The sequence below is a fragment of the Lissotriton helveticus genome, chromosome 5_1 (genome assembly GCF_964261635.1).
Source record: "Lissotriton helveticus chromosome 5_1, aLisHel1.1, whole genome shotgun sequence".
Classification (NCBI taxonomy): domain Eukaryota; kingdom Metazoa; phylum Chordata; class Amphibia; order Caudata; family Salamandridae; genus Lissotriton; species Lissotriton helveticus.
This window is the reverse complement of record NC_136065.1, coordinates 1,096,845,489-1,096,862,377: the sequence shown is the minus strand read 5'-3', so window position 1 is coordinate 1,096,862,377 and position 16,889 is coordinate 1,096,845,489. Positions and strand designations below refer to the sequence as shown.

The 16,889-nt window shown below is 44.0% G+C and overlaps 2 protein-coding genes across 8 annotated transcripts in view; one reads left to right on the top strand and one right to left on the bottom strand.

The window, feature by feature from the left end:
* Positions 1-13,815, bottom strand: part of SLK (STE20 like kinase) — a 357,857-nt gene extending 344,042 nt beyond the window's left edge. For both annotated transcript variants that reach the window (XM_078643720.1, XM_078643721.1), the window contains exon 1: positions 13,025-13,815. In XM_078643720.1, coding sequence (XP_078499846.1) covers positions 13,025-13,174 — 150 coding nt within the window. In that variant the 5' untranslated portion in view covers positions 13,175-13,815. The remainder of the gene's footprint in view (positions 1-13,024) is intronic.
* Positions 13,816-14,510: 695 nt separating this feature from the next.
* Positions 14,511-16,889, top strand: part of STN1 (STN1 subunit of CST complex) — a 508,555-nt gene continuing 506,176 nt past the window's right edge. For 3 of the 6 annotated variants that reach the window (XM_078643718.1, XM_078643717.1, XM_078643709.1), the window contains exon 1: positions 14,572-14,649. The gene's annotated coding sequence lies outside the window, so the exon portion shown is untranslated. Of the gene's footprint in view, positions 14,650-16,889 lie in introns of all 6 variants that reach the window. The other 3 variants (XM_078643719.1, XM_078643715.1, XM_078643710.1) reach the window with 3 other exon arrangements.

Genomic DNA, 16,889 nt, shown 5'->3' with positions numbered 1-16,889 from the left:
CTGATGAAATCACACCACAGAGAAAAAATATGTTATTTCGTTATTCCAAGAAAGATCGTGATATACAAAAAATACACATTGAAAAATCTCCCTTAAAATCCGAATGAAAGCAACCATTAACGTGGACACCCCTCCCTTTTATACGAAAAACATCCGCTGGAGACCTCGCTACCACAGGAAAAATACACGTTGACAGATCCTGAACAAGGATGTTTAAGATGTGCGGGTCAAGAGCCGCTCTTCTAGGTGAAACTGAAGCAAAATTCTGGTGCAAGGATAAGGCTGTTTATCATCAGAGGCAGGGACAGATGCCACAATGATAACCCGGAGTCCGGATCTTCTCCATTGAATAACGTAACAAGAAAGGGAATAGCCCGCTGCCTTTCAGTTAGATAAGGCCAGCAGTTTTTCACAACAGCCCACAAACTTTTTGCCATAGCTGTAAAAACAAGCTACAAACTGAAAATAAAACGCTGCGATGTGGGCACTCGTGTGTCTGTGTGCGTGCGCGTATGTGTGTGGGGGGCCTGTATGTGCGTGCGTGCATGCATGGGCGCTTGTGTGTGTGTGAGAGAATGCAGCGTGGGGGGCCTGTATGTGCGTGCGTGCTTGTGTGTGTGTGAGAGAATGCAGCGTGGGGGGGCCTGTATGTGCGTGCGTGCGTGCATGCATGGGCGCTTGTGTGTGTGTCTGAAAGAATGCAGCGAGCGCGTTCGCGTGCGCGTGATCGTTTCAAATCGCCTCCAAGGCGATGCGCGCGGCCAGGAATGTCTCCTGGAAAGGAGACACGGCCATAATAAGTTCTCGGCGGAGACGCGCTTCCGCGCGTTCAGCCGAGCCCTAAACAGCAATAAAACGGCATCAAACATGCTCTGAAAGGCTTGCGGTCAGAGCTGCCGACTCGGAAGTGCGAGTCTCAGCGTCGGCTCAACATTCTGTGATTTTGGGCAAATTATTTAAAATACAAGCAGCAATCTCAGAGGGGTAGTGGGGGGGGGGATAAAGGAGTAGGCAGAGACGGCACAAGGCGAGCAGGCTGCCACAAGCAGGAAACAAGACAATGGTGAAAATTAAAGTGGGCATGTTGTTAAAAGAGGCAATGCCTCCAAAGTAAAATAATAATTAAACCTGCGATTCAAATGCCGACTGTTACATGAATCAGTGTCCGTGAAGCCGAAGCTGTGCTAAAGCACAAGCGGAGACAAACAAGAAAAAAAATAGTGCGCCCTAGGGAACCTATATTTAAACAAGCATTGGAAATGCAATAGGTCTCGCAGTAGGAAAGTTAGAGCTATAGGTGTTATTTTTTTTTTTATGTATGTTTTTTTTTGTAAATAGCTAAATTAATAGCTTTCTTCTTTACAAAGGCAATAGTTATAATTTTTGTAAATGTGACACCTCTAGCATTTGTAAAGCAACATGTTTAGTATGTACGTGACTTATGTATTGATATAAAAAAAAAATCAATGGCTTTTACATTTTTTTAATAATTAATACGTTAAAAAAATGCATGTTATTTTATATTGCTATTAGCTTAAACTTTATTAAATATATTTAGTGGAAGATTTTGTTTATTTTATTGTGGCGAAAATCCAAGAACAGAAGTGCATTTTTAAGATTTAGTTTGACATTTTGAATATTTTTTGTAACATTGGCAAAACATATTTGAACTATTGATGCTGTGTTGGCGCTGAGTGATGCTGTGCTGCTGAGTGATGCTGTTGCGCTGAGTGTTGCTGTGGCGTTGAGTGATGCTATAGCGTTATATGACGCTGTGGCGCTGAGTGATGCTGTTGCGCCGAGTGACACTTTGACGTTGAGTGATGATGTTGCGCTGAGTGATGCTGTGGCGCTGCGTGATGCTGTGGCGCTGAGTGACGCTGTGTGTTGATGTGGTATTGAGTGGTGCTGTGCTATTTAATTGTTTTATTGTGTTGACTGTTGTTGTGGCGTTGATTGGTGCTGAGTGATGCTGTGGCGTTGTTTTTGTTTGTGGCATTGAGTGATGCTGTGCTATTGAGTGTTGCTGTGGCATAGAGTGATGCTGTTGTATGAAGTGATGCTGTGGCATTGAGTGATGTTGTAGCATTGAGTAATGCTGTGGCATTGTGTGGTGTAGTGTTATTTAGTGTTGCTGTGGCATTTAGAGGTGCTGTGGCATTGAGTGGTGCTGTGGCGTTAGGGTGTTGTGTTTGAGTGTGTATTTGGAGGATGTAGTTGTTGTTGGGGAGTTGATGAAATGAGTTTGTGTTGTTTAGGATGTGTGATGGTGAGTGTGCTATTGCGTTTTTAGTGTGTGAGGTTGAGTGTATATGTTGAGTGAGGGTGTGTGAGGATGAGGTGGTGAGGGTGTGAATGAGTGAAGGTTTGAATGTGAGTGAGGGTGTGTGAGGGAGTTTGTGGGTGTGAGGGTAGGTGAGTGAGTTTTTGAGTGAGTTTTTGAGGAAATGAGTGCTTGTGTTGTTTAGGATGTGTGAGTGTGAGTGCGCTAGAGCGTTTTTAGTGTGGGAGGTGAGTGAGGATGTGTGAGAGTGAGGATGTGTGAGGGTGAGTGAGAATGGGTGAGGGGCTGAGGTGTTATGAGGATGTGAGGGTGAGGTGTGTGAGTGTTTGACGGTGTGTGAAGGTGAGTGGTGTGTGAGGGTGATGGTGTGAGAGTGTGATGGGGTGTTAGGCCGATGGTTTGATGGTTTTTATTGTGTTTACGTGACTTAGATGTATTGATATTGTAATTATTATTATTTTTTTGTTAAAATAATAGTTAAATAAAAGTGATTGTAATTTATACTGGCAATAGTTCAATTTTTTGTAAATAACTGTAGTGAATATTTTGTTCAGTGTATTTTAGAGGGTCGAAAATCCATGAACAGAAGTGAAATTTTAACATTTTTGTTGACATTTGTAATAAAGCTTGAAACATTGAGAGAACATATTTGAACCAGCGAAGCTGTGGCGATGCTGAGTTATGCTGTGGTTGCGCTGAGTGATGCTTTTGTTAAGCTGAGTGATGCTGTATTTTGCGCTGAGTGATGCTGTGGTTGCACAGAGTGATGCTGTGGTTGCACAGAGTGATGCTGTGGTTGCACAGAGTGATGCTGTGGTTGCACAGAGTGATGCTGTGGTTGCACAGAGTGATGCTGTGGTTGCACAGAGTGATGCTGTGGTTGCACAGAGTGATGCTGTGGTTGCACAGAGTGATGCTGTGGTTGCACAGAGTGATGCTGTGGTTGCGCTGAGTGATGCTGTGTTTGCGCTGATTGATGCTATGGTTGAGCTGAGTTATGCTGTTGTTGCGTTGAGTGATGCTGTTGTTGCGCTGAGTGATGCTGTTGTGCTGAGTGATGCTGTGCTGGTGCTGATTGATGCTGTGGTGGTGCTGAGTGGTGCTGTGGTGGTGCTGTTTGATGTTGTGGTGGTGTTGAGTGATGCTGTGGTGGTGCTGAGTGATGCTCTGGTGGTGTTGAGTGATGCTGTGGTGGTGCTGAGTGATGCTGTGGTGATGCTGTGGTGGTGCTGAGTGGTGCTGTGGTGGTGCTGAGTGGTGCTGTGGTGGTGCTGAGTGATGCAGTGGCATTGAGTGATGCTGTGGTGTGGCGTAATGCTGTTGCTTTGATCGATGCTTTTCTTTTGTTGTTTCTGTGACGCTGTTTTTTTTTCGGCGTTGATGGATGCTGTGCATTGAGTGGTTCTGTTGCGTTGAGTGTTGCTGTGGTGTTGAGTGGTGCTGTGGTGTTGAGTGACTCTGTGGCATTGAGTGAGGTGTGTGAGGGTGATGGGGTGTGAGGGCGATGGGGTGTGAGGTTGATGGTGTGATGGTGAGTGATGGTGTGTGAGGGTAATTGGGTGAGGGTAAGTGGTTGTGTGAGTGATTGATGGTGTGTGAGGGTGAGTGGTGTGTGAGGGTGATGGGGTGTGAGGGTGATGGTGTGACGGTGAGAGATGGGGTGTGATGGTAATTGTGTGAGGGTGAGTGAGGGTGTGAGGGTGAGTGTGTGGGGGTGACTAAGTGTGTTGTATGTGTGTGTTGTGTTGTTGTGAGTTTGTGTGTGTGTGGCAGTGTGAGTTTGTATGTGTGTGCGTTTTGATTACGGAATTTTGCATAGTCCTAGAATTAGTTTCTTTTTTCCTTTTTTTTTGTTCATGCGTAAAAATTACGGACGCTACCCTGTGCCATAACGCTACCTATGTTATTTAGGTTAGCGTTCTAGTTTATTTTGCCGATTTACCTTGGATTTTGATTGACGTGTATTCCGTCCAATCAAATTGCAACGTTTTCTTACGTAGCGTTGCAATTGCGTCACGTTAATTGGGAAAGTTCCAGATCTTCAGGAACCGGCGTATGTCAAAGGCGCGTCATGCTTCCCGCGTTGTAGCCGCGTCGTTTGACAGGTAAGTAGTCAATCTAATCATTTTTTTGTGTTGTTTACCTGGTGTTTCTTTACTATATATATATTTATTAAGTTTTGTAATGTTTTTTAAAGAATTAACTTTGCGATCGTACTTGGCTTGTGTATGTACCTATTGTACTTTTATGGAATGTTTCTAAATTCCCTTAGTTAATGTATTTTTGCTTACTTTTATGTAATGTATGTTATAAAGAAAACGTTTTGGGATGTACTCTTTCTACATGTTGCTATATTTGTTTAGTTGACAATGTGTTATTTAGACGGTACTTTTTTTTAATTGTTCCTTGTGTTTTGGTGTTGATTAAATTGTATTTATGTTTTCTTTGTTGTTTTGTTTTCCGTATACTTTCTGAATTTCGCCCACCTTTAAATATTTCTATTTATTGTACTGGTACGTAAAAGCTATATTTGCTGTATATTTTGAAACCTACATGTTTTTGCTGCTTTTGAGCACCAATTCCTTATGTATGTTTTTGTAAGTACTATAACATTTTAAAGCAATACTTATGGAGTGTAAGCTTATACTTTTCAAAACCTGTATTTTTTATCAAAAAGAAATGTTATGTTTTCAATACCATTTGAATGACTTTAAAGTACTATGTATGTTAATTAATGGTCAAGTATACGTATGAAGCCACCTTTATTAATTGTTTATAATTTTTGGTTACTTTCAGTGGAATACTTTATTGTAGTTTTGGAAGAATTGCAATTAGGCTGTGAAGTCTCGTGCTTTTGTGATTACGCACTTTGTTTGCGTTTTGGTTTTATTCCGGCATTGTTTAATGGTTTATTTTCCCTTACTTTAGTAAGTGCTTTCTGTTGTGAATTTGTGTCCTTTAGATGGCTTTGTCCACTTTTAAATTGTTGTATTATTTGCAGTGTATTCAGATGTTTCCCTATTTTGTGTGCATTTATGTTTTTAGTTAAAAAAGTGATTTATTTTACAATCTCTTTCTGCATTTTTGTGTATTAATTGCTGCACTGTCCTCACGATGCATTACGTTTTTATATTTGAATAGCTACAAGTGTGTAATCCGATTTTTACTTATTAAAATAAATGTTGCCTAACGCTATTTATGTGTGGAGTTGGAGGGTGGAGTTGTAGTTGGAGGGTAGAGTTGTAGGGTGGTATTGTAGTTATAGGGTGTAGTTGGAGGGTGGACTTGGACGGTGTGAGGGTGAGTGGATGTGAGGGTCCGGGGGTGTGAGGGTGTGTGCTGGTGTGTGAGGGTGATTGAGGGTGACGGTTTTAGTATGAGTGAGGCTGTGAGTGTTGTGAGGGTGTGTGAGGATGAGGGGGTGAGGGTAAGGGGGTGTGAGAGTGTGCGATGATAGGTGTTGGTGAGTGAGGCTGAGAGTTTGAGGGTGAGTGTTGTATGTGTATGTATTTTGCGGCACCATCGGTCAGAATAGTGTTGTTTTTGTTCTGCTATGAGTATGTTCTACACTTAGCGAAGTTGTAATTTAGTAAAGCGCCACCATTAAGATTGGTGGAGATAGAACATGGGTGTTTTGATTTTTTTTGGCTGCACACTTCTTGTAAACGATGACGACTTTCCTCCCTCTTTCTGACCATAAAAACCTTTTTGATAGTACTTTTTGCCTCATCTGCTTTTCTTCCTGCCCATGTCTATAGCAAACATACATGTTTTGAAGCGGATGCCTGACAGTCGTATGCTGGACCCCAAACTGTGGTGTGTGGGCGGCTGTGGTGTGTGGGCGGCTGTGGTGTATGGGCGGCTGTGGTGTGTGGGTGGTGGTGGTTTGTGGGCATGTGAGAGAGAGTGTGCGTGGGCGTGTGAGAGAGAGTGTGCGTGGGCGTTTGAGAGTGTGCGTGGGCGTGAGAGAAAGTGTGCGAGGGCGTGTGAGAGAGAGTGCGGGTGAGAGAGAGTGCGTGTGCGTGGGTGGGTGGACTTGCTGTATCATTCAACTACTGTAAGAGGTACATCTCATGGTTGTACATGCTGGAGAATATGCTAACTCTGGGCCTTACTCCAGGGCTTGTGCGTGGATTCCAGCCTCTGGATGACGGCAGCAGCAAGTGCAATAATGCAAACGCTTTTTGTTGTAATGCTGAGTTGTTGTAGCTTTGGACTTGTATGGTGGGTGCTTATACTTCCACACAATGACCCCACAGTGCTACGAATACAATCATATAAAGGCTGCACTCATATGTCAAGCATTGCACTTGCTGTCCGGAGTGATATTTGGTTCCACCAGTCGGCTCCTGTATGCATATCAAATCCCCAGCTTTTGTAACAGAGTCAATAGAGGACATCAATGCTTGGTCAGTTTTTGCAAAGTTTACTTTCGAAGATGTAAGTGAGAGCTCAGGTTTTGTGGATGTTCTCAACACACAGCGCTGCTCGTCGTATCACAGCAAATCATTTTGTTTTTCTCGAAACAGATGGATTTTTTTTCAATCAAATGTATTGTGATGGGGCTGCTGCTGCCTGCCTCTTGCAATCATTATGTGCTCAATTTTCCATTGCATGAGTGGATTTGCTTTCATCAGTGATTATTTGTTTGTTATTATAAAAGTGATTGCCGTTAGTGTTCTGTTTGTTTTGTGAGTCTGTAACATTGTATGAATTTTGCGGCACCATCGGTCAGAATAGTGTTGTTTTTGTTCTGCTATGAGTATGTTCTACACTTAGCAAAGTTATAATTTAGTAAAGCGCCACAATTAAAATTGGTGGAGATAGAACATGGGTGTTTTTTTTTGTTTTTGGCGTCCATAGCTGTCCATAGCTGGTGATTTGCTTAGATTTCAGTGGAAATTTGAACAAAACAACTCTGAGTGATAAAACAATCGTCACTGAAATCCACTCAGTATGGAGAGGGAGGATGTGGGCTGCCTGCAACTCGAGCGAGCATAGGGAGGAGGGGGTGGTCTGCCTACTAAGTGTAATGCGTGTGGCAACAGAGGGAGAGCGCGGCGCGCGCTGGAGAGGGAGGGGGTGGGATGCCTGGTCACTTGAATAGCTTTGCTCTGTTGGTAGTGGTTGTGCAGGGAGAGAGGGGAGGTGCTGGCGGCTGGGGAGGGGGAGGAGAAATGCAAGCCTGGCTGTGTACGGGGGGAGGTGATGGCGGCTGGGGGCTGGGCAACAGATGGCGAAGGCTGGCGAATTTAAAAAAAAAAATAGTCTGTTATCTCGAGTTGTGCAGGCTGAGGCGGTGGCGCTTGGAGTCGTGGAGTTGCGGGTTTAAGACGAGACACGTACGTGAAACTGCAGGGAGAGAGAGGGGAGGTGCTGGCGGCTGGGGAGGGGGAGGAGAAATGTGAGCATGGCTGTGTGCAGGGAGAGAGAGGGGAGGTGCTGGCGGCTGGGGAGGGGGAGGAGAAATGTGAGCATGGCTGTGTGTAGGGAGAGAGAGGGGAGGTGCTGGCGGCTGGGGAGGGGGAGGAGAAATGCGAGCCTGGCTGTGTGCGGGGAGAGCGAGGGGAGGTGCTGGCGGCTGGGGGTGGTGATAGCCGTGGGAGAGAGCCTTGTTGCTTTCATGTGCACGCGCTTTTAATGTCAATGCACTTGCGCATTGAGCTTAAATTTGACGGGCACTGCAAGGAATCGCCACGGATTCGCAAGTTGGTTAAAGTCTGTTTAAGCCCCTATAGTCTCGCAAGCTCAATGCGCATGCGCATTGACAGGCGAGACCTAAAAAGTGTAAGACCGTGTGTAACAGGGGCAGACTTCTGGGAGGGTTTGAAACACCAAAAGACGGGACACAATAAGCATGCAAAAGCATGCATTTATGAAGGGTATGAACAGGAACGATGGGGGGGGGGGGGGGGGGGTGTGCTTCAAGCCACAGTCTAGATTACTGCATGCCTCGCAGAGCAGTGCATACGCTGCTCAGGCTCGACCTATAAAAGGAATGCAATCCGATGTAAAGTTATAGTATTGTGCCAAGTTTGGTGTAAATAGGTTCAGTCCTTTAGGCTGTAGATGTGAGCATAATTTCATACGGGAGTTAAAATGAGAAAACACTTCTTTTTCCAACTTCTTGCCTTTAACTTTTTTTTCGTGGACGAATCTACACGAAAACTTGGCATGCTGAAACACAGCCGAGTACACAGATTTCTATGATTACATGGAAATCTGTCCACAAGCATCAAAAGTTATAGGCAAATCAAAAAATGCCTTTCAATGGACGATTTTAGATTAGGAGAGGTAGGGAAAAGATGAAATAGCAGAAGGCACAGAACAGATGCCGGAGAAGTAACAAACCTGGCAAGGGAAGCAAATGGGAATGGCAAATAAATAGATTCCTGGGAAAGGGTCAAAAGGAGGAGATCAAGTATACTATTGTGCAAGTTGATAGGGAAGTGGAGTAATTCTCATGAGTGGTAAGAATAAATGAAATTAAAAAGGAGAAAGACAGACATATTGATTTAAATTAAAGATAATGACAACAAAAATTAAAGCAGCAGAGCCTGGTGTAATCACTATCCTTAACAGCCAACAAGTACCAGCTTGTTTAAAACATAGTCAGGAAATGCATGATCCATCCCACAGAATTCCAAAATCTATATCTACTCCAGGAGCCTGTATTGCTTTGCCTTTCTGGTCACTCACTTCCATCTATGAAGCTGAACAAAGCTCTGTGTTCTCACACACACAACCGGCAATAACACTGTACTACTGCCATGGAAAGGGTATTCCCTTTATACCTTCGGCTAACTTACTTCAAAATGGAAAGTCACTTCTACATTTTAGATGCACACATGTGTAAATGGGAAACTCCAGTATAAACATAAATATCGACGCATAAGGAAGCCCTGGCATAAAATGAAGTTACTGCTGTAAGAAAATGGCATACAAATCCCTAATCAGGAAATGACTCTTACTCATAGCGAGCACAACCCACCTACACAATGCGGTAGCTTGACGAGTGCTGGCACACCAGACTGGAAGATGATTCCATGCCAGCTGGATATGCCACTGTGTATGACGGTGGTTTAGTACAGTCAGGAGGGCCGTGCAAATGTTAGGACAAAACAAAATCATCCATCAATAATGTGTTTGGGGCTTGGAGTACTTTTTACATCCCGTCGCTTTCATGCAATATGCAGCCGAACACCTTTCCTTTTAAAGCACCTGCCACCATTTAATCCCATTTACAACAACATCGGAGCATCTAATGGCAAGCGCTCCAACAAGGCCCTGAAGCCAGATCTTCGACATGACTGCTGTACCACCATGAACTGGGCAGCACAGCATTTCGTTCGCAACTAGGGAAGCAGAGTTCTTGATCGAATGATCTATATTGAATGCCTAATAATATTAAACTCTATGCACAGCAGACAGATTAGAGGCGCAATAATAACTATATCCCCTTAATGTGGCAGGCAATGCAAACATGTGCTTCCTCATCAATTAGCAATATGTAATGGTCTCAATTTTCGTGGTGGAATTTTTATTGGAACATTATTTGACCCTTTAAAGAGGCAAAGAGTACATTTCTTGTTAAAAGTGAGTCATCTGAGAAAGTTAAGCTTATAAGTGAATGGCATAAAGAGGTCATGAAAAAGAACACAACTGGAGGAGTAAGTGATACTATTAACTTACTTTTCTTAACATTGTCGTGAAAAAAAAACAAATCTGCTGAGGAAAATCCTAACTCAGTTACATATTCCTATACGTGGCAAGATCCTTTATTTAGAAATAAGGTTGTCAGACAGACATGTAGGGAATCCTGGTACGTATCTCCTAAAGCATGTATATGTTGGTTCGATATATGTTAACAAGCAAGAGGCTCTGCTGCTGAATATATAGGACCACGGCAGTGGGGGCGTAACCCACTGACCATCCCACGAAATCTATGCAAAAATGTTGTGAGGGGTGAAAACGTTCTCACATCCAAACTGTATGCACTGAGCCCACAGCCACCGTGGAGCGCCCCATGGATATGCAAATGTTTCGAGCCAAGCAAATCAACACCCCTCCTCCTGCACCCAGAGAACAGTACACCACTGCACCCCTAATCCCACAGGTCCATGGTACCATGACGTATTAACGGCGTGTGCATAAAGAGGCCCAGGGGTACTCTGCAGTAACCCGCAGGGCACAATAATGGCTCCTCTTTCCCAAATAAAGTATCGCTGCGTGAAGTCTTGGCAACTTGTCCTCTCAATGCTGAAAAGACTGCAATGGAACCCAACTCGGCACAGTTCCTGACAATGTTATCAGCAACAGAGTCTAACTAGAAACCAGAAGACAAGGAGAGCCTTCCCAGGAAACAGTAGTGCTCAAGAAATGAAGCCAGCGTTCTAAGATTGTGTGTTAACTAGTAAATTGGAATACATCGTGTTGCAAAAAAAGTCTAAGCGATGGAAAAAGCCCAACATATAAGAGCTATTAACATTTAAGAACAGAATCAGCACATCTGCCCTTTGATTCTGCCTTAAGTAGGCAAACGTTTTACCAACATTCAGAAAATCCGATAAACACCCATCTCATCACGCTGGTAAATAGCACGTGTTTCACGTTCGATCAACATCCAGCTACTAATCCCGAAAAAATAAGTGGAGATCTGAAGGAATGCGTGATATTCAAAATGGTCCTTCTCTGGTACCAAAGTGCACATTGTGCTTATATGAATTGAACACATCAAACAGGCAAGAGAAATGGACCAGATGCCGATATAGTAACATCTCAGGAGTCGATTGTGCGTTTGAATTCCACGGTCCTCTGTTGAATGTACAGCGACTCAGAAAACATTTGTTTATAATAAACAATATACGCGAAGGCCCAATAACATTACTCTGTTAGGTTAGTGGGATAACTGTCGTCCTCTGAAGCTTTCCGTAAGCAGCAAGGGCGAGAAGTGAGCAAATATTTAAAAGTAAAGAAAACTCAGTAGGGTGCATCACATGAATAAGGGAATGGCTGGTCTACTGATTCAGTATAATCCATTCACAAACAGTCTCACAGCCAAGAGGAGCAATGATATAAAATTGCTACAGCATGCAACACAGTGGAGTGTGGAAAACTTACATTTGCGAGAGTGCCAGTTAAGCAACAGCTGCCACTTAAATCGACTTACAGCAAAGGCTCTCTCGGTAGTTTGTGTATAGGTGTAAGCTGTGGTCATAACATCACCAAGGAGAGGATTAAAGGATAAATGCAAATCGTGCCTGTGCTTATAGTCTCAGAATAAATGCAGGTCTGAAACCCCTCGGTGCTTAAGGCTATACAGAATGAGAAGAACAACTGCTACAAATGTGGAGCAAGTTTGTTCACTGTTATATAAGATCGCTCGTGTTTATAGCTATTGTCCTCGGCCTCTGTGTCTGACAATCAGCTGGCTTCGTTTCTGTGCTAGAGAGTTGGGAGTCCCAGTCCGTCTGGAGGCACTACTTGGAGAGACTGACTGTACTCAAAGTTAGGGGGAGACACTCTTCCCCAAGGCGAATAAGACAGTGGTGGTGAAAGAGAAAGGGAGTCTCGCTTCTGGCAAGTATGGCAACGCAGACTTCCAATGCAAATGCCTCTCTTGAAGAGGAAGGCTATGTGAGGGGAAGGATGGATACTTCAGTTATGCACATGTTAAGTGCAAACTTCGGGAAAAGAGCTGCCATCCTGCTCAGGGGCAGAGCAGCAGGTGCGGTGATACCTGTGCACGAGTGTTAGACTAGCCCTCTGCAATCAAATTACATACCGGCCAACTCACACGGTGCCACCGTGTGACACACGATATCGGCTCCCATCACCCGGTCTCCCGCTGAGGTGTGGATATCAAAGGGTGGCAAAAAAACGAGCTGAAAACCGCTGCTAGTAGTGGTTTTCCAGCTCTTTTTCCGAGGCTTTGGACTGCCGACGTCAATTAAGGGGTGTGAAAACACCCCAAGACATCCGCACCAGCCTCAGCAAGGGGGGGGGGGCGGTATACAGTGACTTCTATGTACTTCTCTGCACAAGGCCCCGCCCCCTCCTCACACGGTGAGATTGTTCTTTAAATTGGCAGGTATGAAATGTAAATGTAAAATGTAAATGTGTTGGACTTGTAAAATGATATCTTTTTTTTTTCCAATCAAAACAGGGGATTTGGGGTCGTTTTCTTTGCTTGCATCAGAGACATTGGCACCCTTGCTTAACCACTAGTCCGGCTCGCATGATTTCAATATTATTGGAGGGTCGTAAACCACGGCAAGTCTGGTCCAATTGACTCAAGGACTAGTTTGGAGGATAGCAGGATTAAAATTAGCTTTTCCACTTATGAGGAGGGTAAAAACGCAGTGCAACCCACCTAAGCTGGCTTCTAACTCGATTGTGGGAACGTAATAGAATACGTTAAAGATAGAAACTGTAATTCCCAACTATGGAGAACATTGAAACAGAAAAGGAAAGGGATTCTTCAAATGCAAACTTCAATCAAATAAAAACAAGTGTATGGTAAAGGTCACATGTGTTTTTTTTCTATCAAATCATCTGATTCAGCAGGGGGGGGTAAGATTAGGCAAAACATATCTTCAGAATACTTAGAACTGAGCCTACTATTAACTACAATTTGCTCCTCAGCGATATATTGTATACGACTATCACGAAAAAGCTTCTTTAGCAGATATATATGGACATAAATACAGACTGGGCTCCACACCACAGAGCTGGGCGTACCTTGAACACCTTGCCAAAAGCACCGTCTCCCAGCTCGCCGATGATCTGCCAATATTCCTCTGGGTTCTGGTCCCGTTTCACGTGCTCGTACTGTTTCTTCTTCTTTTCACTGCCCAGCTTAAAGATTTTCCGGAAATTAAAGAAAGACATCCCGGCGCAGGAAATAATCTGCACCCAAATGAAATCCTGGTCTGCCCAGCAGCCCTAGGGCCCCTGCCCTCAGTGGGCAGTGCCCTCTACTTTCGAGAGAGGGACGGGTGCTGCCTCAGCTACCCAGAGGGGCCCAGCAGCAGCCGGGCCTGCAGAGAGCTGAAGAAGTGATGGGGGAAGAGGCGCGCCTCCTCCTCTTCGGGCCGGGCGAACTTCGTAAGATGGCATCAGTGGCAACAAGTCTCTCGGGCGGGGAGGTGGCACCGGCACGGGCAGAGCCGGCGTCACCGCTCAACAAACCCGCAGCCCATGGACGGCCGCTCTCCAGGGTCCGCTGACCGCTAAACCAGCCGCGGAGAATACGACTCCCTGGGCACCTGCCCCCTGCGACCCAGGCCCGCTGCCTTCCCAGTCGGGTGGTAACGGAGACCGCCGGGTGGACAAAAGTAGACGGAGGTCACCTGACTGAGGCAGCCCCGCGGCGCCAGTCCCAGAACGGCCAACCCCGGCCTCAGGAAAGGGTGACACCGGACTCCCGCGGATCACCGCAAGCTCTTGCAGCCTCCCTCCTCTCAGCACAGCTTCAACCAGGCAAGCTAGTCTGCGCATGGGTTAGAATGCGTCACTGCAACGACCATTGTAAGGTCAGGCAACCTTTCATAGTAAGAATGAGGAGCCCAATCTTAATGGATAAACTGCCTGTGTCTTGTGCCTGACTTTAACATGTCGATAGAGGTACCACGAACATTCCGGTGTCTGAGCCTTACAGCTTAGTAAATCAGATCGCCTTCACGCCTACAGCTGAACATCGAACGCACTGAGGCTTGAGGCCAGCTTGTGCATTTCGGTACCGGCCATCTTGGTATGGGGAAATATCATTTAAGCTGCACCAATATCAACATTTAGTCTTTATTAGGGATGAGTAAAATCTCTCTCTTCAGAAGTACTAGATTTTATCATTTTTATGCGTCATTCATCTTTTTCTGTCTTGAAAACTGGCCTTATTCAATACTTTTCAATAAAATGCACTTGCTTCTAAGGCAAAAAACACGCAACAGCAAAAGTTTCCTACCTGCTCCCACTACGCTATCCAAACTTGTTCTAATTGTGTATTGCTTAGAATAAATATATCGTATTAGTTTGCACCCCCCACAATGCTTTTTGAGACTATCGTGCTCTGTCTCCTAAAGAGTTATATTGTTGTTATGAGTATTTGTTTTAGGTTATTACGTAACTTATTACATTCACAGTTCACATTCATTTTTTGTAAATACCAGATGTTTAACCGGTCATCATCTTTGTGTAAGTTGTGACTGTTTTGAACGCATTTTTATAGGTTCTCGGTCTTGTTTTACTGTCATGTTACTGAAACTTACAGTGCCGTTTCAATCGAGCGGTATGTCTTGTTCTGGATTTGTTGACTACGAAGCTCATTAGTTTGACAGTGAATTGTCGTTCCTTAGTCCTATAGTGAGGTGAGTATTGATGTGGCAAATTCAGATAAACATTTACGTTTAGAGCATGTTCTAGACTAGTAGTAATTACATTAAATGTCAATGGAGGACTTAAACACATGCTTCAGTGAAATAAAAACTTTCGTACAAATAAAATTAACGAAGACTAACAGGGTGGCGATTCCAGTGTTTTTGATACTAAGATTGGCATGCATTATGTGGAGAGCAGACATTATATGAGTCTTTGGCCACACTTGATAGCGCTTGCTCCACGATGAGGTGTAGAAGTGCTTTGTGAATGGGTCGCACGCTACCTTGGAGCTCAGAGCTAGTCCGTAGTATTGGCTGTAAGAGTTTCCGATAGTTATGTGTTATGCAACATTTATTGGAGCTGTTATATTGATCAGTTGTGTTCAATTTATATTCTTGAACAAACTTGGTCAAATGTTTTTGATGCAAACGATTTATTATGTATGGATGTGTATGCCTGAGAGTAACGGAATGGAGGGAATGTTATTGCATTGTTCCCGTGTCCTATTACACTGTTACTGGATGCTTGCAGTGTTGTTAGTGAATACACCGTGTTTTGGACCACGCTGATTGCGGCTTGTGCAATGAGTCTGGTGGGAAGAGCTCAGTAGGATTTAGTTTGGAATGTCAAGCAGTATAGGACAAAAGGAAGCATGTGTAGCGTCCTCCCCATCTTGATTACTCGTAAATGAATATGCCACACACAGAGCTTAGTATTACACGTCTTTATTCCTGTAGCCTCAAACTCAATGTTCTAAACATAAACTCTATTCACCACACTTGAACACTTATGTCCTAGGTCTACAGAGCCCATCAGCAACCAAAAGGGTCCCGTCATCGCTAACACAAGGCACAACACCCTCCCTCCTTTTTAAATAAAAAATACATTTTTGTTTATACACACATACACACATAACAACTCCTCAATAAGTCGTCGTGGAGCTTTGTCCAAACGCTGGGATCGTGTCATCTGAGTCTGGGAAGAGAGTAGAGAAGCGTCCTTGACAGGCACTGGTGATGTAGGGACAAATGCAGTCACAGGGCTCTCTACAATCTCAATCAAACCAGTCTCAACTCTGACATGAAGTACTGGTGACTGATGAAGCAGATGCCTTAGGTGGAAAGAATTTTGCTTAATGGACTTTACAGGACGGTGAGCAGTCACCATGTGTCCTTTACCAGTCACAACTTTGAATGATTCAGCGTCAAAGGGAGCATCAGATTTGCATTTTCTCTGTTTTTGCACCAATACTCTATCAGCTTTATCTAAAGTAATGTTTTTGAAACATCAAGGCTAGTTGGCATTTACTTTCATCTTTCGCTTACGGAACAAGTCTGTTTAACGAAGCTCGCTATCTGTTGTAGATCTTCTATTCGTCCATTGTGATACCTTGGTCGTCAATGCTCTCCCGAACATCAGGGTGACATGACTTTCACTTGTCTTTGAATGAGGGGTCGACTGATAAACTCGAACAGCTGCATAGAGAGCAGACTTCAGATCAAGCTTCGCTAGTGTAGCACGCTAGATGGTCCTTTTACAAGTGCACATAAACCGCTCAACAGCAGCATTTGCTGGTGGCCAAAGATTTTTTTTCTTTTTCTGATGGTTCACAATGAGATGATTAAGAACATATCTGAACTCTCGAGTGTTGAATGATGGGCCATTGTCAGACTTTAGAATCGAACAAACATCCCATGTTACAAAAATGCCATCTAACCTCTCAATGACTCTGAAGTGGTTGATAAGAGATCTTCTACCAATGGAAAACTGGAGTATTCACAGATGACCATCATCAGGTGATGTCCATTGTCAAAAGGATCAAAGAAATCAATAGCGATTCTGTCCCATACATGTTTTGGCAAGTCAAAAATATTCAAGGCATGTTGAGTGGTTGTGGGAGATAAGCAATTACACAAATGATAGGCCTTCGAATTTCTTTCAACTATCTTGTCAAGATAAGGAGACCGAAATCAATTTCGGAGAGATCGCTTTGTGGCAACAATTCCACAATGTCCTTCATGGGCCACTTTAATTATTTGTGTTAGCAGACTCTCTCTGGTATGACCATTCTTGAACCTTGTAAGACAATACGTTCTTGAGTAACAGACAGTCCATCTTTCACATTTTTAAACTTTTGATATTCATTGTCAAGTGTGTGAGGTTGAACGTGCTGTTTCCAAGATTGATGTGCAATAATGTCTTTTAGCATCAACATTTCACTATCTTTGCT